This window comes from Saccostrea cucullata, unplaced genomic scaffold, assembly GCF_032062105.1.
Source record: "Saccostrea cucullata isolate Sc308-1 unplaced genomic scaffold, CSIRO_AGI_Scuc_v1 ctg9334, whole genome shotgun sequence".
Lineage (NCBI taxonomy): Eukaryota > Metazoa > Mollusca > Bivalvia > Ostreida > Ostreidae > Saccostrea > Saccostrea cuccullata.
This window is the reverse complement of record NW_026925695.1, coordinates 1-25032: the sequence shown is the minus strand read 5'-3', so window position 1 is coordinate 25032 and position 25032 is coordinate 1. Positions and strand designations below refer to the sequence as shown.

Here is a 25032-nt window from a genome sequence, read left to right as displayed (position 1 = left end):
TGAAATACTTGAAAATTTTACGTAACATATTTTCTAAAGAATCACAAAAGAAAGGAAGTTCATAGCCAAAAGACTGCGAAGAAATTTTACATAAGGTATTTTCTATCAATCACAAAAGAGAGGAAGATCATAGTCAGAAACTTAAAAATACTTCAACTCTGTACCTTAAAATAGTTTGCAAACATCCCCGGATTTGCAGAATTATCAAATTATGTACTGAACCAAATTAAAGAGCATTAGGGGGCACAGGAAGCTATCATTAACTGCAAAAACTTGGAAGCTTCTTGGGATTTCGACAGGAAATTCAAGGTTTACGCACAATCAAAATTTATGAATTAAAGACCTTGCCGTTTGAATCTCAAATTCCACAAGGGAGTCTTCCTTAGGCCATATGAAGACTTCTCAAGATATCGCACTGAAACGAACGTGTTAAAACAATTTTTTTAATTCATGACCTTGACCTTTTGACCTCACATTCAGTAGGGGTTTTTCTTTGGCTATGGGAAGTTGTGTAAATTTTCACTGCAAAAGCTTTAATGTGTTTCTTTTAATTCGCTTGAAAACGAAAGTGTTACAGACAGACAGAACTACATACAGACGGGCGGACGGAGGAACGAGCAGACATGCCAAAATTAGTATTCCCTACTTTTAGCAGGGGACAGCAAGGAACTCTCAAAAGTAGGTACAAGTAGTAGTATGAAAAGATAAATCACACCCTTTGCGTACTCTTTGTAATGATTCAGTAAAGGGTAGTAAATTCAGTATGAAAATAATGGCACAACTATTTGTATGAAAAACGCAGTAAACATTCGACCTAACGACAGACTATATTTCTGATCATTTGTGGGCTTCCCGAGAAGAAATTAAAATGAGATAATTATATTTGACTAGACCTTCTGATGTTATTTCTCAATATATTGAATTTTTATTTCCCAAAAATGCTTTGTGGTAGAAGTCTTTGAAATTTAGATAATGGATTTCGAGAAATTATCGAAATTAAAGAAAATTTAACAGGAAACGCTCGATGACAGACAAAGGACTGCAACCAGACACCTTAGAAACTCAGCATATGTATGGAAACTTCATATTTTTAAGCTTTTAGGTTTGGTATGGAAAAATTAAATATGTCAAATATTATTTCAAAATTAAATAAATTCCTGACAAAAACCATTTACCTTTTCGTCAGTTTGGAAACGTCCTTTCTTCTTTTTCGATTTTTCGAGACGGCGATCAATATCTCTAAGAGCTTTGGATAGCTTGTTGAGAGTTGAGACGCTTTCGTACTTTTCAAATTCATTCTGTGTCTTTTTTGTCTGAGATTGCCTTGATATTCCTTCCTCTGGTAGTTCTGTCGTAGTTGATATTGTTGGATCCTCCTCTCTAGTAACACAGAAAGCTTTTGGACCATTCCAGCTAAATCCAACATAGAAATAAACTGTCCTGTTCCATAGCACGGAAGAGGTAGGAAAGGAATTTGTGATACCAATGCTAGAAGAATTTCCCGAGAGACTAGTTATTGCATATTTAATTTCCCATCCATCTCTCAAAAGTATTCCTTTCAATCTCTGTAACCTTGTCCTAACTTTTTCAGTTCTAAAAACGTCCTGATAACGTGAATTGTCACCAAGCTCTTCATAATATATGATGTCCTTCCGACCATTGCCTAAAAAGAAGTAAGTTGTTTCTTTTTTACGATACAGATTTGTGTCCTCTTGTCGGGGATAGATTTTTCGAAAGGCTTTCTTCCATCTGCGTATCGCTTCGGCGATTTCTTCAGGGGAACAGAGTAGGCCTTGATATTTTCGTCTGCTTTCTGTTGGCCAATGTATAATAACAAAATACATGAATGCTTCTAGATTTGGACGATCTTCATTACTTGGATCCGTCACCATTTTGTAAGCCATACTGCTCCACTGAATCATACTTTCGAAATCCATATCTTCATCCGAGTCAATGCTTCTCACAAGAGAAACACCGAGTAATGTTAAATAATCATGCAGGCTGGCAAAACCGTGATCTATAATCCACTTTGCCTTTTCGTATATCTCCAAAAAGATATTATCTGGTGTATCTTCATTTCTTAAACGTAATATGCTGACCAAGGATCTACCACCGATACGATTTATTCTTCTTCTGCAGTAAGATGCAACATCTTTCGGTAACAAATTGGTCGGCATTTCAACTGCTCCTTCTCCAAAATAGACATCAAGATTTTCTCGTAATCTAATGACTTCCAAGAAAGGATTAAAAGTTGACTCAGCTTTGTAAATATTTTTCAGTTGAGAATATTTATCATCAAGTTTAGTCAAAGCGTTTTCTGAGCGATTATGCAATCCTTTCAAAAACACTAAACGTTTCTGTTCAAAGATCTTGAAATCGCTTGGTGTGTTTTCGGAAACAAGAAACTTGTGAAGTTTTCCGCGATCAGGATTCCATAATGTAAATAAATCCAGCACCATAACAATCGTTTTCAGTTCTGCAAAATACCCAGCATCATTGTCTGTTGCGAATTGTTCACGCTCACTTACAAATTGCTCTTTTTCAAAATAGCTCATTCCTTTCACAGCTATTTCGACGACGTCTTGAATTTCTTTCGTTGTCAGGAACCTTTTGTCCTGCAAGCATGATTCATATATGTCTGCAAGACGTTTTAAGTATATTTGACCATATGTATCCCAGAGATAAGAATTGTCTGGCCTCTCTGTAACGGCTTTCTCAGCAAATTCTTCTGCTTTTGTCCAGTTTTTCAGAAATATATACAAACGAGCTGTTTGTTGAGCTATCATTGCATCTTTTGTTCTCTCAAATCCACATTCTAGAACTTCTGCTGCACGATCCCCACCTTCCCTCTGAAGAATATGTGTAACAAGAGGAGAAAACATTTCTTTTTTACCCTTTTCAGATTCTTCCCTCTTTTTTAAAATATCTTGAAGTATGCGCTTCAAAACTGTGATCGAAAAGCTTTTAGTTTTAAGCATTGCACATTCGAGAAATCTGCAAACTGCCTCATGCAAGGGTATGTTTTCTTCTTTCAACATGTTTAATAAAAGTGCACGAGCAAACACTTTGCTGACAATCTGAATGCCTTGGCTTCCAGTATTCACTTGAATATTTCTACTTAAAAGAACTTCGATTGCGTTACTAAGATGCGTTTCCCAATCTCCTTCATAGCCTTCCTTTACTCTATATCTCATAGAAAATGTCATAATGGTCTTTTTGGCTCCACTGTCTCCGCTCATTATAAAATCAAATGAACTCAGTGGTATGGACTGAAATTCCATGTCAAATGTATTGATGAGAGAGAGATACAAAAGCAATTTCCTTTCCTTTTCATCTTCAACCCCCTTCACATAAAGAGCTGCATTTCTTTGGATGTAATCTGCATCGAAATTCTCCTTAAGGAGATTGAAAGATATCAGATACTTTGGATTAACATCTCGTTTTGGATTTTCGTTGTGTTTTTGACATAATAGTTCGTGTTTTCGTCTAAACCATTCCAATTCATCAGTTTCCAAACTTTGAGTCAAAATAAATGAATTCAGGTCTATAGAATTTGGTAGATGTACACGTCTTATGCAACGAAAAAGCAAACAGTAAACATGCAGTTTTGACTCACTATGTCTACTTGCTACTCTAGCTTCCTGTTCTAACTTGAAACGAAGACTTGTTATCTTCAATTCATCTTCGTTGTCGATCAGAACCACAGGGGGCATAGGATTTTTGTCTTCATATTCTCGAAGCACTTGTATCTGATTATGCGTCTGATCTGTAAGTCTACGTACAATGCAGCATCTGTAAATTTTTTTCAATGACCATAAAATCTGCATAGCAATTGTTGTTCCGCCACAACCTGGTTGATGATATAGTTGAAATATGACCACTTTGGAGTCATCCTCATTAAATTTACCCATCAATAAATTTTTCAATCTTTCTGCAATTTGGCCATGTTGTGAACGTTTTAAAGCATGGTCCTTAAAATACATATTCCACCAGGAAACTCTTGTGCCTCGATAAAATTCTTCTTCTGCTTTTCGGCTTTGCTCCTCTAACTTTTTTGTGTCCTTGGTTATCTCTGATTCTTCGCACTCTTTTTTACTTAGAATATCTAGATCACACAGTTCACTGCGAAGTTTGCTCTTTAAATGGCAAGATCCACCACACGAATTTGAAAGTTGGCATTCTGAACTTCTTTGAATGTTTTTGACTTCTTTGACAATTTGAGTTAAGTATTGCCAAGGAATTCCAGCTACACATCTTTTGCGGAATGTGTCAGAATCAACACTAGATCTTCGTATCAGCTCATATTTCCATTTATCGAGAAGACTAGCATCCTCTGCCAAAACTATCCACTGATTTTGAAATTTTAAGATGACTTCTTCCGCAATTTCTAACATTATGTCATAATTTGTTGAAAAGACAGCAAATATCACAAATGCTCTTCCAGATGGAATACAATTTTGATAAATTCTTATTGCTTCTTTAAAAGACTCGCTGCGCTTTGTTTTCCAATCCAATTTCTTATACGTTTTCATATCAAGTGGTTCATATCCGTTACAAAATACCCAGCCTGGAAGAGCTTGGCGATTGTTTTCAACTTCTGCTATTATATTGTCCTCTTTCTTCCTGTCAAAATCTTCGATAATGTATGGTTTTACAATATAATATGGAATCTTATCCACAGCATTAAACAACCCTTCTCCCTCAGCTGTAGGATGAAAATCAAAAATAACACATGGATCTATATCAATCAAAAATTCAAATTTTTCTGGCTCCAATTTCTCTTTAACGGAAGGGTCCAGTGGACTTAAAATCAAAACTGGATATATCTCGTTGACAAGCTTATTTCCGCTACCAGCAGAGTACAAGTCCAGAAAATGTTGACGCAGGTTTGCACAAGTCTGCAAATTATTCCGAGATTTTTCCATTTTTTCTCGATTATCACAAATATCTGACTTGGTTTCATTGTAATGTTTAAGTTCCTCGTCATTCATCCTGCTTGGTCGCCCTTCTTTGAAAGTGTAAACACTGAGTACATGTCTACTGAATTTTTCCCTTTGGTAAAATGTTCTATATTTTGTCAGTTCAAAACTAGGCAGGACATCAATTTCTACTACATAGGTTGGAAAGGCATCAGGGTTTTCTGTGATTTTAATAAATTGTGGTGGCCTGATACATCTCAAAATTAAATGAAGCTGATCGGCAAAAAATGATGTCTGTAAGGTTTCATAAACTATCTGAGTAATTTTTGATGGTCTTGCTTTGAACCCTTTTATTATTCCGCATTTTTCTCCATACCTATCCATCTTTTCTTCTATTCCAAAATAAATAATTCCATTTGTTCGTTCTGTCAGACAAGCCGCAATGAACTTGCATAGGAACATTTGTATGCATTTTATAAGCGATTGTTCACAACCATCATCAAAATAGACGAAATTTTGAATGGGTTCTATAAGATTATGTCTATACAAATTTGCTGATCTTACAACGGCATTTTTATGATATGTTTGTGCAGGATTTGTCAAGGTATCTAAAGCTCTTAATCTTTGCCATGGAGGATCTGTCTCTTCGTCTAAATTATTACTGCCAGGTTCCAACTGTTGGTTTTCCAAATTTCCAACAAGTAAAAAGGGCCCTTCTGATTTTTCTTTATCTAGAATTGCATCTTTTGTTTGTAGCAAAGTTTTTTTATACCCATACGGCATAGCTGGACAGACTTCTTTGATGTCATCTAGAGTGAATTCAGCAAACAGACGACCACTTATTTTTTCTTCTTTAAGCATCTCTAAAACTGATTCATCCAACTCTTTCTCCAAAAACAGAGGCCGCAAAGCTGCTCCTAAATTTTCAACTGAAATATCCTTCAGAAGAACTTCCTCTTTAGATGCATCTTTCATCTCTCGGCTTCCTGCTGAGAGGAAATGTTGTCAAATATTATAAATACATTATTATAATTTATTTCTGATTGTTGGAATTTCTGTAGCCTTAGAAGTATAAAAAAAAATAAGATTCATAATTATTACAATAATCTATTTCTTCTTTTGTTATGAAGTAATCTTGAATATGTGCTGATTGGATGCTGTTAGGACAAAAATGACGATGATAGCCCAGAGAGGTCATTAAACAAGAGGCCCACAGGCCTTATAGGTCACCTGAGTATCATGTAACAACTTTCCAGCGATTGTATTTGGTTCGTGATTTAATCCCAAAGCCATGAAATTCACAAGTTTTGAAAGAGGCACCTGGTTGCAAGCAGATTTCAAAGCATTAATTTATTTTTAGTCAAAGTACCCCCCCCCCGGTACCCCTGACCCAGCAGCCCTGAAATTATCTATTTTGAAAGAGGTCCCTTTCTTCAACATAAGGCCAGCATTTTTTTTTTATTTCTAGGATTAGTTACGAACATCATTCATGAAAAAGTCCCGAAGGAGAAGGAAATGAAATTTTTGTTTTTTGGATAAATCAATTAGCAACATTTGTACATTCTTCTTTATGCTATCCTAACAAGCTCCTTACCACTGGACACATAATGCTTACAAATAGGAAAGTAGAACATTTAATTGCTTATTTCATCATTGATCAAAATATATTTTAGCAAATCAATTCTTTAAAACTCTTTCAATATATCTTCATTTTTTAAATATGTGTTAGGTGAATGTGTAGACAATAGACATTGTTCTAAAATATACTTGATGCCTAAAATTATAATTCCTATCATAAAACAGACAGGGAATATTGCGGAGTAGGGTGAACATTTTTTCAATTAAGTGTAAAATAATAATTTTCTGGCTGCCACAAACGATACTACATGCCTGTACATTTTGTATATATTTGTAATTTTGTATATACTCTTTTTTAATAGTTGAATTTTTTTTCATTTCTTCAGGCTTTTGTTTTTTTTCTTCCTCAAATGGACTTAACGTCTCCCATAGTTTTATTCATTACATCTGATGCTTAAGAATGATGCTTACACGACTGTAAGCTATAACATAGACCTAAACAATGTCGCTGGCAATAGCTACCACGGGCAGTTTTAAACCTGTGGGGAGGAAAATAATTCACAGACAGATACTTTTGATTGAAACGAATACATAATTATCTCACCAGCATGTCATTGTGCAACAAAGTCGTCAGCATTTTATTTGTCCTTTGAACGGGTGAAACGTTTTGAATGGCACTCTTATCGATGAATTTTACAATAAACCAAGCTATCTTTGCAGATCTAGCTTTATTACCCGCCAAGTTCATCTTAAAACCGGAAGTACGAGTTCGTAAATTTGAAATCTCGATCCCGACTCAAATTTGACATCAGAGAGAAGAAAAAATTTTTTTTTCCTGAAAATTCAAACCCTTGAGCGGTGGGTTTGTAAACCTGAAAATAAAATAAATCCTGGCCTTAAATATGTAATTAGATCATCGGCATATTAACCAGGAGCAAAGGATAAGATCTTCAAAGAATTCATGCATTTCATTATATAATCATTAGAGCCCCACCCTAAAACAAGAACCCTGACCCAGGGGCCCTGAAATTCACAAATTGGGTAGAGGTTTATTCAACATAACTATGGACTTGGTTAGTTTATTTAATGCCCAGGAGTAGAGAAGAAGATTTTTAAAGAATTAATGTATTTTCACTATAGATAGTTTTCGATTGACCTAAATTTAGCAAAAGTTACCTCCCGTTGGCAGCCATACTGGACGTCCAAATGCTCATGTTGCTTCACTGTTCAACCAATTTTAAATTTTTATATTTGCGATTTTGAATTAGGAATCATTATTTTTCTGAAGGATATAAATTTTTGGAAGCCTCCTTTATTTAAAAAAAAAATTTAATAAAGATTTTCCACCAAATATTTCTGCTATATTTTCTTAAACTTGGTAAGAAAAAGAGGAAAACTCACCTAGTCGACCTCCAATATGGCGACCAACTGGAGGTAACTTTTGCTAAATCTAGGTCCATCGAAAACTATCAATATAATCAATAAAGCCCCGCCCTAGCACTAGAACCCCTGACCCAGGGGCCATGAATTTCACAATTTTGGTAGAGGCCACCTTATTCAACATAACTATGTACTTGGTTAGTTTATTTAATGCACAGGGTCAGAGAAGAAGATTCTCAAAGAATTTATGCATTTTCATTATATAATCCATTTAGCCCCGCCCTAGCACTAGAACCCCTGACCCTGGGGCCATGAATTTCTCAATTTTGGTAGAGGACTCAATGCTGATTACAGTCATGCAAACAGTTTGACTGCTTGATGTCCAGGAGTAAAGAAGAAGATTTTTACAGATTTCATTAATTTAACAGGTTTTTGCCCCACCCCTCAGGCCCATGGGGGGCAGGGACCCCTTCACCCATAGATGTTCCCCTTCACCCATAGATGCTTTGTGTCAAATTTGGTTGAAATTGGTTCAGTGGTTGCAGAGAAGAAGCTGAAAATGTTCAAATGTTAACGCACGACGCACGACGACGGACGAAAACAGATAGCAGTCGGTCACCTGAGTTTACTAAGGTGACCAAAAAATAAAAAAATAAAAACAGATTTGAGATCTTCTTTAACAAACACAGTGCGGATCGGGCTTACATATTAGGTTTGATTGATTGATTGATTGATTGATTGTATGTTATTTTACATCCCATTAGAGAAATTTTCACTCATATAGAGACGTCACCATATACTGTTGAAGGGCTTGAAATTTTTACCTTTACTAGGCATTTAGGGTCATTAAGCATTCAGGAATCTTTATTGTGCCATCGCAGGTGTAACGTTGAAGTTTGACTCGGGTTGAAAATTGACCCTGGGGGTCATTTTTCAACGATGAATACTGAGACCAAAGGTGTTCCAATTAGACCCTGGTCCATTGAAAACTGAGCCGGGTCGTGAAATTTTGATCATGAAACCGGTTCCAAATTCAACAGCATAAAAACACATATTTATGACTTGGTTTTCAGAACTGAGATTTAATCCATAGGCGTCGGGAACGGGGGTGCGGGATGGGTGCTAGGGATGCTTAGTCCCCCCCCCCCCTGCACTTTTTTTGCAAAGATAGACATAATATTTGCATTGAACAAAGTGAAATTTGTTTAGCCCCCCCCCTTTCAACAGGCACGTTACAGTGTAGTCAAAGAAAGAAGAGTAAGTGGTAGTGCTTGAAAAAAAAAATTGGACCCCCCCCCCCTCGAAATAGGATTTTCGGGTTTGTACTACTAGTTTGGACAATGGACCCATTTTCTCTTTTTTTCTTGTCAATTTTGTTTCAGATTTTATTTTTTCTTTTTCAATTAACCCCTCCCCCCTCCACTTTCAATTTGTTTCCGACACCAATGTTATCAATACACACTTAATTCAGTTATTCAGTTATATTCTTAGAATTAAATATTAACAAAAATGTCTTAAATTTCAAAGTATAATGTTTCAAATATATATAGGGCTCACCCTCTAGACACCAGATTTCCAGGATTTGTGTTCTATGCCCTTTTCAAAGTTATGTTGTTATTGATGAATGTTATGGATTTTAGAAAGTATTGTCAAAAAATACAGTTGTCATGCTTGAAGATAACTGAAATCGGGTACTGATCAAAATGTACATATATACACGTGATTACAGGTTTATTTCCATTATTCTTGATTTGGGAAAAAATTAAACTGAAATATAAATATAGAGATACTGATAAATCCAGTTAAACAACTTCCCAGTTCAAACATAGGTAATCAGAGATTACAGAGCTCACCTCAACGAATGTTGTCTTTAAGTAAGGCAAAGTCACACAATTAACCAACAAAAAGTGTAGATTCCAAAAATGAAAATATTTAAGCAATTCTAATCTGATACTTTGAAATAAACCTATATAAAAAATTTAAACTAGTTCTTCATGAAAATGTAAATAAAATCCAGCATCAGACGCAAATTTGAGAGTTTCATCCCTTGATGCATCATTTGTGCAAGTTTGGCTTATACAATGCTATCTAAGCCTTATAGTTTTATGGTAATAGACCTGCAGCAATAACTTTTACCTGGTCCATTATCTGAAAAATGTATGTCGAATTCAGCATCCGAAGCAAGTCCACTAGTGTGCATCCTAAGATGTATCATCCATACAAGATTGCTCATTATAGGGCTCAAAGTTAATTGGAAATGAAACCTGCATCAAAAACTAACATTTTCACTCATCCACAAAATGTAGGTCAGATTCAGCATCCGAAGCAAGCCTGGTAGTATGCATCCTTAGATGTATCATCCATGCAAGTTTGGTCATTAAAGAACTCATAGTTACTTGGAAATGAATTATGCACCAAAAACTTTAACATGTTCACTCAACCGGAAAATGTAGGTCAGACTCAGCATCTGAAGCAAGCCTGGTAGTATGCATCCTTAAATTTATCATCCTTGCAAGTTTGGTCAACATAGGGCTCATAATCACTTTGAAATGACACCTACACCAAAAACTTTAACCTGTTCTTTCAATCAGAAAATGTAGGTCAGATTCAGCATCCGAAGCAAGCCTGGTAGTATGCATCCTTAGATGTATCATCCATGCAAGTTTGGTCAACATAGGGCTCATAATCACTTTGAAATGAAACCTGCAACAAAAACTTTAACCTGTTCACTCAACCGGAAAATGTAGGTCAGATTCAGCATCCGAAGCAAGCCTAGTAGTATGCATCCTTAGATGTATCATCCATGCAAGTATGGTCAACATAGGGCTTATAGTTCCTTGGAAATGAAAACTGCACCAAAAACTTTAACCTGTTCACTCAACCGGAAAATGTAGGTCAGATTCAGCATCCGAAGCAAGCCTAGTAGTATGCATCCTTAGATGTATCATCCATGCAAGTTTGGTCAACATAGGGCTTATAGTTCCTTGGAAATGAAACCTACACCAAAAACTTTAACCTGTTCACTCAACCAGAAAATGTAGGTCAGATTCAGCATCCGAAGCAAACCTGGTAGTGTACATTCTTAGATGTATCATCCATGCAAGTTTGGTCAACACAGGGCTTATAGTTCCTTGGAAATGAGACCTACACCAAAACTGCTCCAAAAATGTTAACCTGCTCCAAAAACATTAACCTGGTCATTCCTTTGCTGAAATTGCAGCATCTGAAACTTTGACTGGTACAATGAAACACACTAGAAGCATCTTCCATGCATGTCTAATCAATATAGGACATAGAAGTACTTAAAAAGAAAACTGCTCCAAAAAACTTAACCTTAACTGACGCCGACGCCGACGCCGAGGGTATTACATAAGCTCCCCCAACTTCGTTGAGGTGAGCTAAAAAATGTTCAAACTCTGAGGTGGGGTCAATTTTCAACTTGTTGAGGTCATCAGGGATAAGAAGAAAAAATCAAGTTGTTGAAAAATGACCCCAGGTATAAATTCAACGACCTTTGGTCTCAATTTTCAACGGAGAAAAAACAATCCTGGTTCAATACAATAGTATTCAACGTTGAAAATTGAACCAAGGGTCAATTTTCAACTCGGGTCAATATTCAACCTTACACCGGCTGTGTCACAAAGAAACGCCTTAGAATACTACCTTATAACACAAAACTTGAATTCCAATCTGTTGACCTTGCTTTACATAAATTTGGCTTATATAAAAGTTTTATTATATAATGTGAAGATATCTTAAAATATTTGAATTTTTTGCTTTACGTCTTTGCATCCTTGCTAGCCAACGTATCAGAGTCAAACATTCTTAATTTTATGTAAAAAAAATGCTTTGACAAAGTATTCTAAAATCATGACATTTGTACCCCTTTAAAAATAGGTATAGAATAATTTACCGCATAATTGTAAAACATGCTATTTTCTCTAAATGCAGGGATACCTATAGTTTTTATCCTTAAATATATTTGATGATCATTTTTTCAGTAAAAAAATATATAACTGGTACTTTTACTAACGATAGGTCCACGGCACAGGCACTTGTTTCGTATACGGGGTACCCCTACCTATATTTACCACAAGGTACCTAACTCTTTTTCGGCCACCCCCGCTTCAAGCTCGTATTTACTAATAAATCAATCATACACCTACATTATCTTGACATAGTTCGCTCCAAGAGATATTTTTCTACATTACTGGCGTCTCATATAAAGATCTTTTCTTGTAAAATGTTTATTTATTCATCGATAATCAGCTGGAATCATATTAAGACAAACTATAAGCTACACTCACTTCCGGTAATTGGGGTCTAAATGTTACACAGTGATTTCATTGGTTGCTAAGGATACTGTAGAAGTTGTTAATGAATTTAATTATTTTGGTATGTTATTTAATTTTAATGGTAAATTTGCAAAAACGCAACAACATTTTGCTTCACAGGGAAGAAAAGCTATGTATAGTGTTTTGAATAGAATGAAAGATTTGAATTTTAATGTTAAAACTCAATTAGATATGTTTGAGACCTATATTAGCCCTGTACTTTGTTATGCATCTGAAATTTGGGGATGGCACAAAGCTAAAGATATAGAAAAAGTATACCTTTCATTTTGTAAAAGAATACTTCAGGTTAGACAGAATAGGCAAATTTCCTATTGAATTGGTCAGGAAAAAGAAAATCCTTAAATACTGGTTAAAATTAAGAAATAGTGACAATTGCATTCTTCAAGCATGTCTACAAGAAAGGTTAGAAAATAATGATGACTGGATTGTAAATATCAAACATAGGTAATCAGAGATTACAGAGCTCACCTCAACGAATGTTGTCTTTAAATAAGGCAAAGTCACACAATTAACCAACAAAAAATGTACATTCCAAAAATGAAAATATCTAAGCAATTTTGATCTGATACTTTGAAGTAGACCAACATAAAAAATTTAAAGTAGTTCTTCATGAAAATGTAATTCAGCATCTAAAGCAAATTTGAGTTTTCATCTCTTGATGCAACATTTGTGCAAGTTTGGTTTATACAATGTTATAAAAGCCTTAAAGTTTTTTGGTAATAGACCTGCAACCATAACTTTAACCTGGTCTATTATCTGAAAAATATATATGTCGAATTCAGCATCCGAAGCAAGTCCATTAGTGTGCATCCTAAGATGTATCGTCCATGCAAGTTTGCACATTATAAGGCTCATAGTTAATTGGAAATGAAAAACATCAAAAACTAACATTTTCACTCATCCACAAAATGTAGGTCGGATTCAGCATCCGAAGCAAGCCTGGTAGTATGCATCCTAAGATATATCATCCATGCAAGATTGGTCATTAAAGAACTCATAGTTACTTGGAAATGATACCTGCACCAAAAACTTTTACTTGTTCACTCAACCGGAAAATGTAGGTCAGATTCAGCATCCGAAGCCCGGTAGTGTGCATCCTTAGATTTATCATCCATGCAAGTTTAGTCAACATAGGGCTTAAAGTTACTTGCAAATGAAACCTGCTCCAAACACTTTAACCTGTTCACTCAACTGGAAAATGTAGGTCAGATTCAGCATCCGAAGCAAGCCCGGTAGTATCCATCCTTAGATGTATCATCCATGCAAGTTTGGTCAACATAGGGCTTATAGTTACTTGGAAATGAAACCTGCACCAAAAACTTTAACCTGTTCACTCAACCGGAAAATGTAGGTCAGATTCAGCATCCAAAGCAAGCCTGGTTGTATCCATCCTTAGATGTATCATCCATGCAAGTTTGGTCAACATAGGACTTACAGATACTTGGAAATGAAACCTGCACCAAAAAACTTTAACCTGTTCACTCAACCGGAAAAAGTAGGTCAGATTCAGCATCCGAAGCAAGCCCGGTAGTATGCATCCTTAGATGTATCATCCATGCAAGTTTGGTTAACATAGGGCTTATAGCTACTTGGAAATGAAACCTACACCAAAAACTGCACCAAAAATGTTAACCTGCTCCAAAAACATTAACCTGGTCATTCCTTTGCTAAAATTGCAGCATCTGAAACTTTGACTGGTACAATGAAACACACTAGAACCATCTTCCATGCATGTCTAATCAATATAGGACATAGAAGTACTTAAAAAGAAAACTGCTCCAAAAAACTTAACCTTAACCCGGGACGCCGACGCCGACACCGACGCCGACACCGACACCGACGCCGAGGGTATTACATAAGCTCCCCCAACTTCGTTGAGGTGAGCTAAAAAAGAATTTCATAGGCTTGGTTTAGCAGAATTATTTGATAGCAATTGTATATAACAACAGAGAATGTGTGACGAATTTATCCAAAATATTATGTCAGATTTAGGTAAATCACCAAAGTGTCTCATTTATCAACACCTTATAGATAATTTTACCCTTCAGTCTTATTTATGTAAACCAATACATCTAAAACATAGAGTAACAATTACCAGAATAAGACTATCAGCGCATAACTTAATGATTGAACAAGGAAGATATAACAACACTTTAAGAAATAACAGAACATATAGTCTTTGTCAATTAGGTAACATAGAAGATGCATTCTATTTTGCGTTAAAATGTCCACATTACAACACGTTAAGACAAAAATAGATTAAAACCTACTACTCCCGAAGACCAAGCATCTTCAGATTGGTACAGTTACTTAGTACACAGAATATAAAAGAATTATGTCATTTAGGAAAATTTTTGCAATTAGCAAGTGCATCAAGAACAGTCTTTTTATCAAATTTATAGATTATCAAAAATATTATATGTTTTGTTCATGTAAGTTGTATGTTTATTTCATTATTACATGTGTTAATGTGTGATTGTAAATATTGTCCATGAGATGTATGTCTCTCGACTTCCATAAACTGAACTGAACTACTCAGTAAGATGATTCCAGCTGATTATCGATGAATAAATAAGCATTTTACAAGAAAAGATCTTTATAGGAGATGTCATAATTGACATAATTCGCTCCAAGAGATATTTTTCTACATTGATGACATCTCCTATAAAGATCTTTCCAATGTAGAAAAATATCTCTTGGAGCGAATTATGTCAAGATAATGTAGGATTGATTTATTAGTAAATACGAGCTTGAAGCAGGGGTGCCCGAAAATGAATTAGGTACCTTGTGGTAAAAATATAGGTAGGGGGTACCCCGTATACGAAACAAGTGCCTGTGGTCCACGGGACTTATAGGTCAACCGAGTCTTATACACTGTATAGCATCTTTCCAACAATTCATTTTGATTCGTGTTTTCACCCAGAGGCCATGAAATTCACAGTTTTGAAAGAGGCACATCATTGCTCATCCTACTTATACACTTCGCATGCTTTTTTCTGATTAGCAAATACCCAGAGGCAAAGCAGAGAAGAAAACACCATTCTCTGTCGATATTGTATCTCTACTTGTTTGTACTTATCAAAAAAAGAAGAGAAAAGTAGCAGTTGGGCTTGAAACTTTGCAACAGCAATAAATAGAATAATGATTTTTGATATAATCTATTTTTGTGGTAAGATTGCAATAATACTAGAACTGTAAAAGTAGACTATTAAAAGAGTTTTACAGAAATTTTGATTTAAGTTACCATGCCAACATAATTCATTAAAATAAAACCAGAATCTCTGTAGAGACTGTCTTCCGGTTTGTACTTATATCAAAGGAGGATAAAAGTAGCAGTTGGAATTGGAAACTTTACAACAGCAATAAATAGAATAATGATTCTTGATAACATTTGTAAGTCTCTTTTTGTGGCAAAATTGCAATGAGACTAAGGATGTAAAAAGACTGTAGGAGAAGCTTTTATTATTATTTTACAAAATTTTCAATTTTAGTTTCATTGGCAACATCATTCAAATTTCCCAATTTTTGAAAGGGCACGACTGCTTATCATTAATATGTTAGACTATTACCAAGGAGCAGATTTCGGATCATTAATTCATTTATAGAATATAATCAGACCCCCCCCCTCCCTTGGTACGCCCTACCACCAGAACTCCTGACACTGGGGCCATAAATTTCCCAATTTTAGAAGAGGCATCCACTCTCATCATCACTGTGTATACACATGTAGTTAGTTTATATCATACCAAGGAGAGAGATGAAGATTTTCAAAGAATGAATACATTTTCACTAAATAATCTATATAGCGGCGCCCAAACACCAGAACCCCTAACCCTGGGGCCATGAAATTCCCAATTTTAAAAAAGGCACCCAATCATGCCAGCAGTTTGACTGCTTGATGTCCAGGAGTAAAGAAGAAAATTTTTTAAGATTGCATTAATTTCAGTGGTTTTTGCCCCACCCCTCAGGTCCCGTGGGGGGGGGGGAGGGGCAGGGACCACGAAATTCACAACGTATGTTTCCCTTCAACCATAGATGGTTTATGCCAAAATTTGTTGAAATTGGTTAAGGGGTTGCAGAGAAGAAGCTGAAAATGTTCAAATGTTAACACGCAATACAAAGCGGTCGACAATGTTTACTCAGGAGACCTAAATATTAATGCATTTTTGACTATAATTTTTATTACCTATGATAAAAGGTGCCAATTAAGAAGATAAAAAAATATAGAATTAGATATCCAAAGATTATTAAGCGACGCAGTAAATAGACTCTTTCGCTTTTGTGATAGACTATCAGTTTTAAGGAGGCTGGGGGGTCAACAAATAAACCAAAAATTAACCACCAGAATTAACTTATTTTTTTAGATATGGTATATTAAGCTGTCATCTATTATTTGACAAAGAAAAAATTCCTGCATTTTAGTTTTAAAATTTTATCATTTTTTATATCTTTATATGGAGCTCTTCTTTTAAAGGAGATCGAAAAAGTCTGAAAATGGCTGCCATCCCCCAGCCTCGTTAAGTGATAGAATTTTCTCGTACCTGATGTACTTTCCGAGTTGAGTTCTATCTGTGTACATTTCTGGTGAATGTGCTGGTACAATCTTTCAAATGTCAAGGAAACAATCAGAAGAAGAAAGAGTAAATTAAAACTTCTTTCGTATAACAATATTTGATGTAAATGGGTAATGTAAAAATTTCTTACCCCTTATTCAAGAAAACAGTTTCACTAAGTGGGGGCACATTTTAAACAAATTTACCAGACCAGCGAACATGGAACAAGAAATCAGCGCGAAACCACTCAGCACAAACAGTTTCTTGGAGCGAAATCACCCGGATTCCTCTAGTACCTTGTTTCAACTTAAAGTAGATCCGAGGATAAACAATGTATAAAATACGATAGATTTTTCAGTAAATACGTGAATTTTCTAGCTATTAAGTAGTAACAAGTATTTCTTAAAACGGTCATGATTTGAACAATTTAAAATCTACACTACCCAAGGATGCATTTATAACAAGTTGAAAATTTTCTGGTCCATGCAGTGGTTCTTGAGAAAAAGATTTTTTTTTAAAAATCCTGTAAATTTCAATGTAAAACTTGGATTCAAAATTGTGGCCCCGCCCTACCCCTGGGGGGCATGTTTAAACAATTATAAATCTACACTACCCCAGGATGCTTCCACGTAAGTTTCAGCTTTTCTTAGGAAAATTTTGAAAGGTTTTTCCTATATATTTCAATGTGAAACTTGGTTTCCCTATTATAGCCCCGCCCTACCCCTTGGGGTCATGATTTTAAGAATTTAGAATCTACACTACCCCAAGATGCCTCGACTTAAGTTTCAGGTTTCCTGGCCCAGTGGTTCTTTTTTTAAAGATTTATTCTATATATTTTAGTGTAAAAATTGGGGGTTCCCTATTATGACCCCGCCCAACCCGTAGGGGTCATGATTTGGACAATTTAGAATCTACATTATCCCCAGGATGCTTCCACATAATTTTCAGCTTTTCTGGCCTAGTGGTTCTTGAGAAGATTTCTACTATCAAAGTCTACTATCAATTTCGATTAACTGCCTCGGATTAACAAAAAGAGAGTACGATGGTGGTTTTATTTGGTGAATACTAGCTGCAGATCTGTAGCTCTCCTAAAAATATATATATATTGATAGACCGGAGAGCTACAGAGCCACCCATTGAAAAAACTGTATATTTATTGTGCACAAAACAAGAGGCCCATGGGCCACATCGCTCACCTGAGAAGCTTTGGCCATTCTGTTCTTTACAAGATTCCCCCCTTGTAATACATATTGTGACCCGATCCTACCCCACTGATCATAATTTAGACAAAAATCTACACTACCCCAGGATGCTTCCACATAAGTTTCAGCCTCTCTGGCTCAGTGGTTCTTGAGAAGAAGATTTTTTAAAAAAATTTCTATATATTTCTATGTAAAAATTTGATTCCCCATTGTAACCCCGCCCTATCCCCTTGGGTCATGATTTGAAACATTTAGAATCTACACTACCCCAGGATGCTTCCACATAAGTTTCAGCTTTTCTGGCTCAGTGGTTCTTGAGAAGAAGATTTTCAAAGATTTCTCCTATATATTTCTATGTAAAAATTTGATTCCCCATTGTGGCCCCGCCCTACCCCGGGGTCATGATTTGAACAATTTAGAATCTACACTACCCCAGGATGCTTCCACATAAGTTTCAGCTTAACTGGCCCATTGGTTCTTGAGAAGAAGATTTTTTAATGACCCCACCCTATTTTTGTCTTTTCTTGATTATCTCCCCTTGTGAGGGGACTTGGCCCTTCATTTTAACAATTTAAATTTCCCTTTACCCAAGGATGCTTTGTACCAAGTTTGGTCAAAATTGGCCCAGTGGTTCTTGAGAAGAAATCGAAAATGTGAAAAGTTTACAGACGGAAGGACAGACGGACGGACGACGGACAAAATGTGATCAGAAAAGCTCACTTGAGCCTTCGGCTCAGGTGAGCTAAAAATGCGCTCGGTTCTCGATTTATTTCTCCATGTTTTTTAAACTGTAATCTCAAAATATTACTAACCGTGTGTTCCTAACATATTCTTTGACTCTTTCCACAACAAAACATTCCACATAATTGTTGTTAATTGTCCTCCTAACCCTGATATTGTAATCATCGAATATTTTGCTTATTTATACTGCCATTTTGGTTTCAAAAATAATTCGGTCCAATATGCTTCGTTCAGATGTCAAATACGAAAGAACGTGATAGAGGAGAGAGGAGTTTTTTAAAATCTTTCATTTTTAGCGACTAAGGTAAGAATTTAGAAGAATTAATCAAGAATCGAGCGCTCTTTTTTGTGCGCAATAAATATACAGTTTTTTCAATGGGTGGCACTGTAGCTCTCCGGTCTATCAATATTTTTTTTTCGGAGAGCTACAGATCTGCAGCTAGGTGAATACAAGATCTAATGAAAATGACAACACGCAAATGTTCAATCATTACATAAAACGTCATTAATGAATTATCCAATCAAAATTTTATTCAATTGCAGGATTTTGAAGGATTTTTTTATGCTATTAACATAATAAAGATAGAGAGAGAGTGTGTGTGTGTTATCGATATTACCTCTGAATAGTGCAAAATGAAATTCTGTTAGCAAAACACATTATGATTCTAGATATATCGATATCAAAGATTTAAAGGTGCATAGACACAGATTTGAAGTTAACATTTTCTTAAATTTTAAGTAGAATATTACGACTTATATTTTGTTAAAGCATTTCACAAAAAAATATTATAAAAATCTTATTTCATTTCGAAGTTATTAAAACTTCGATTTTGTGGTCGGGTTTGATTGACACGTACTTGCACTTTCACAAATTATAATTTTATTCTTAATACATAAGTAAAGTGGCAGTTTTGTTGTAAATTAATGAAAAATATTAAAACTATAATCTAGATAATTCAGAGTAAAAATGTTTGAAAGGAAAACACGCTCACAGTATAATGTAAGTCCGTGGTCCGTGAAGTGTGCAGACTTTTAAAACAATTGAACACAATCGGTGAATCGTGAACATCAACAACAACAGAGCCCGTGCCTTGTTAACAAAAACAGTTTATGTTTTACGGGTGCATTCAATACGTTAATCTCTGTACAGAACACTGAGCACGGACTGGCGATACAAGTGATACTAGTTATATAGAAAATTTGAGAAAATCTTTCATGTAACTTCAAATCTGTGTCGTACACCTTTAAGATGGAAAATATTGTTAATCTGATGCATAGTGACTTCTCAAACGTTGTAATTACAATTCACAAAATAATTCCATGAAAATTCAATTATTTTTTAAAGGATACTTTTTTGGTTGTGCCATAGACGCTTTCTTGCTTCTTCTTTTTCTTATTTCTATAACTGGAAATACTTCTTTCAAACATTTCTCAATCTTATTGATCTCACCATGAAAAACTTTTTTTCTTTCCCTCAAATATTCCAATCTGATGATATGTTCTAAAACGTCTGCATCTATTGTTTCATCCTTCTTTTCTTCGAAGTTGCACTTAATAACTTGAATCAGAGTATTTTGTTCTTTCGATCTTTCTGTAAAAGGTTAAGCTAATCTTAGAAATCTTACTCTTCTACAAAATAATCTACAAGTAGCAATAACAATAAGGATTATAAAAGACCATTAACAAGGACACATTTAGTGATCTTATATCTAGGGCTTTATAAAACGATTTGATTTCACAATTAAGTTTTAATTCACAAGAAATCTTTAGAATTACATGTACATTTGCAATTATATTACAATATAAGTACTGTTTATAGTTTTTGAATTCTTGCGAATTGGAAATGTTGAAAAATCAACTATCATTCTAAGAGTGCTGCATGAGCATTCATTTACTGGTCTCCTACATGCAAGTGCAGTATGTCCCCCATTGAAAAATTATATGTAACTAACAAAGAAAAGGAAACATGAAAAAGATTCGATTCTTTCTTTCGATTCGGTTCCTTCTTTCGATTCGATTCTTTCTTTCCATCGAACCAAAAACATGAAATCATAGAAAAAAAATGTCTAAAGAAAACACGTAGCAGAAAGTATTCTAATATTTACTTTGACCCGAGAAAAGCATAGGTTGTCCTGCAAATATTGACAATTTTTATTATTCGTGTTGCTAGTCATTATCACTAATTTGTGACTTGTGCCAATTTTATAGATCCGACAAAAACACTATCTACGCAGTGTTTAGTACCTTCTTCAACCTTTGCCATATCCACATTGGTTCCTTGGAGTAAGTCAACTAAGTCGCCCCGGTTATCTTTTTTCAAGACCAGAAGAAGTTGCTCATATCCATTTGTCTTTGTATCAAGAATTTCCAAAAGTATTTGGACCTTCTCATTATCCGTTGTTTTTTCTATACCTATTCTTTGAAGTTCATCATGCTCGATTGTTCCATTTTCATACAAGAAATCTTTAATTCTGTCGGCATCCACATCGTTGACTAGCGCCGTATAATTACATCGAATTCGCTCTTTCCCCTCAAAATCCATTCTCTAAGAAATAGAATTTCAATTAAAAAATACAATTTTTAATTATTTTTAAAACTGTTCCCTGTAATCACTGTAGGACTCCATTTCTTTTAAGTTAAGGACCCATTGCAAGCTTCAAATCATATCCGCGGTATTATAAAATAGAGAAAGTATCTATTTTACAATACCGCATGTATGGTTTTTTAATAAAACGTTAATTTTACATTATATTTAGTTCGTTTTCAGAAAATGATCATATGTAGACTGTAGAGCGTGCACTTGCGTATCAAATCTACTTTGTACCCCATACGCAGATGATAAGGGTATACATGTATAGCTACAAAAGTACATAAGTATATGGAACGCCGGGACTGTCTTATATGAGAATTAACCATTATATGCAGTGTTTCCTTCATTATATGCGGTACTATTTTAATTATATGAAGTACTTTTTACATTATATCGTGTGCAGCGTCCATTATATGCAGTACTTCTCTCATTATATGATGTAGATATGTCATTATATTATGTACATCTATCATTATATGAAGTGCATTTAACATTATATGCGGTAGTTCTAACATTATATGCAGTAAACACAACAATATATTATGTACTTCTCACATTATATACAGTACACTCATCATTATGTGTAGTATTTCTGTTATTATGATGATGCTGATCGTTCAATATTATGTCCGGTCCAGTTAGCATTCCGTGCGGTAGATTTTGCATTTCGTTATGATGTAGACACAGTATTATAGGCGGTGCTTTCTTCTTTATGATGATGATCTTTCGGAAGTTATATCTAGAAAGTTTTACTTTTTTCGCGTTCTTAGATATATACATTCTTCATGATTTAAGGTTGTATTTTTTTTTATTTATTTAGTTTGACAAAAACTACATGTGACGCAAGTAAACAAATATAATAATATAGTCACATGGATTTTCTTATATTAATTAAATGCAACACGTATGAATTTACAAATATTTCTTGTATATTTAACATACAAGAAATTTTAGGATTTGGTCACCATTGATTGAAAAATTGCATTTAAAATTTTGTAAGCATATTTTGCATGTAAAGTCATCAACACCAAATTTTATGGTATATGGTGAATTAGGTAGATACCCTATTTCAATTAATATAAAGGTTAGAATGATAAGTTTTTGGTGTAAACTGTCTTTTTTACAAAGGGATAAATTATCATCGAATTTGTTAAGTGTTTTAAAGAACTACAATAATCCATGGTGTAACTTTGTCAAATCTATATTGAATGAATGTGGACTTTCTTATATTTGGCATACTTGTCAACCTGTAAATGTATCATGGCTGAAGAAAATAGTATTTAACACTCTGTATGATCAGTTTAAACAAAAGTGGTAAAGTGAAATGTTTAACTCGTCTAAAGGTCTTAATTATAAAATATACAAAACTTCATTTTGTCTAGAAAAATATTTAGTATCTTTGCCTTTTAAGTACTGGAAAATATTTTGTAAGTTTAGAACTTGTAATAATAAATTACCAATTGAAGTTGGAAGATGGCATAATGTACCAAGAGAAAACCGAATTTGTAAATTGTGTTCCAAATATGAAATTGGTGATGAATTTCACTACTTATTTAATTGTAATGATTCACTTATTTTGAGTTCAAGGTTATTATTATTATCAAAATATTACTATTCACATCCAAATGTGTATAAGTTTGATCAACTTTTTAATACAAAAAATACAGTTAAATTGACAAAACTGTGTAAATTTATAAAAATTATTTTTGAGAGAGTTGGCTCTCCTGGTTAGCTCATTGTTAGTTTTGTTACTTTGTACTTTTTTCTTTTTCACGCATGCACATATGTTTAACTATACTTGTAATCTTTCTCAACACTGTACTTATGTCAGTTTATGAGAATAAATTCATTGTCATACACCACCGGGAAACATTCTCGAATCAACATGCTCTGCACTTCTTACTGATTTTGGCTGCTGATTTTGTTTATGTGTATTTTAACCACCTTTATTGTACGCTTTTGGTAGACATCTTCTGTTGTTTTTTTTTTTATTATTGTAACTGGTGTGCAAAAAACCGCATAAGTAGTAATAGGGGTCTGGCCGGGGGGTCAACTGAGTGCACTTTTGGCCTTGGGGGATAGGGTGGTCAAATGAGTGCACTTTTGGCCCCGGGGGGATAGGCGGGTCAACTGAGTGCACTTTTGGCGCTGGGGGGATAGGCGGGTCAAATGAGTGCACTTTTGGCCCTAGGGGGATAGCCGGGTCAACGGAGTGCACTTTTGGGGTGAGATCTGGAAAAACCCAAGACTATGAATACACAGACTTGGCAGCGATTCAAATCACAGCTACCTATGCATTGTGACGTCATAAACTTGGCAGCGATTCAAATCTTGATCATGACGTCATGTTAGTCCTTCAGAGCCTCGTTGGCTGCTTAATTTTTACACTTTAAAAACACAGCTGATTGAAAGAAAAACAAGTCCATATTAAAGTTTAAACTCTTTTATTCAAGTAAGATACAAAGTCAATTCTTCTTCTGTAGTTTCAGGGACTTCTTGGACTCTCCCGTGTGCTTTTTTTCCTTAGCTTGGTTCACTGTGACTGGAATCAGATTTTCTTTATTCACTTGTGGCTGGGCACTGTGTTTTTTCTCCTGCGGCTTTTTCTCTTGGGGCATAGATAGTGTCTTCTCTGCCTTTTGGTCACACTCATTAGCCCAATGCCCAAACTTTCCACATGTGTAGCATAAATCTCTCTTATGACACTCAGGCGCCTAGTGTCCCAACTCTTTACAGATAAAACAAGGACTGGTCTCTCTGGTTTTCTTAGGAACTTCAGTGTTTGAGGACTCTCCTTCTTGATCCTGGATGCTGGTTCCTTTTCCTTTGTCTTCTAATCGACTTACTTTACCATCCAGTCGAGCCATTTTACTTTTCATGTAACCCAAGTCACTCACGACTCTCCGTTCAAATTGATCTTGTTTCTCTTGCATGTGATTTAGCATGTTAACCATCCCCTCTAATGTGGCGGTGTTGACACTCAGGTCCTCTTTAGTGATCGGGTCGGGTAGATTATATAGGCCCAAGTCCAGCCCTACAGGATTCTGAGTCTCTGTCATGGGAGCTACTACATATCCTTCAGGTGTCACATAATTAGGATTGTCTGTGGTATTCATCATTGCTTGTGCCATGGTAAAACACGTCTGACTTCTGACAAGGTGTAAATCTAAATGATGATCTAAACACTCTAAGCCCTGGTTTTATACCTTTACCAGCATGCGCTCCACAGGTGTTGACCTGCACGTTCTCGGCACGCGCTTCCCGCCAAAGGATACCTGGTCTGCAGGTGTTTACCTGCACGCTCTCAGCACGCGCTTCCCGCCAAAGGACACCTGGTCCGCAGGTGTTGCACCCTTCGGCACGCGCTGCATTATGACGTCATTCACTGTATAAGTATGCTAAGTTTTTTACCTTGAGGTTTATTCTGTGATCACATCCATCAGCCGTCAGCATGGATAAGGAAGAACGGGGCCAAAAAAACCAAATAGAACGGAACCGAAAAAAAGAGCTCAGCCTGTGGTTTCAAAGTCTGCGAGAACATGTTCCAAATGGAAACAAAAACAAGAACATGAGCCAAGTGGACATTTTAAGAGCTGCTGTAGAATATATCCAACAGTTGCAAACCCTGCACCAGAACAGGAATACAACATCCACTCAATGTACAGAGCCTCTTTCTCCACCGGCGAGCATGTCTTCCCACGAAGAGGAATTCCC

At 35.4% G+C, this 25032-nt stretch overlaps 1 protein-coding gene across 1 annotated transcript; it reads right to left on the bottom strand.

Annotated features, from left to right (window-relative positions):
* Nucleotides 1-1175: 1175 nt before the first annotated feature.
* On the bottom strand, nucleotides 1176-21270 carry LOC134269611 (sterile alpha motif domain-containing protein 9-like; the record flags this gene model as incomplete). The annotated part of the gene is made up of 4 exons (XM_062751816.1): nucleotides 20973-21270; nucleotides 20079-20319; nucleotides 16774-16835; nucleotides 1176-5905 (listed from the first exon to the last, which is right to left on the bottom strand). Coding segments are annotated over exons 1-4 (5331 nt in total), but the record flags the coding sequence as incomplete, so codon positions are not given.
* Between the last annotated feature and the right edge of the window lie 3762 nt (nucleotides 21271-25032).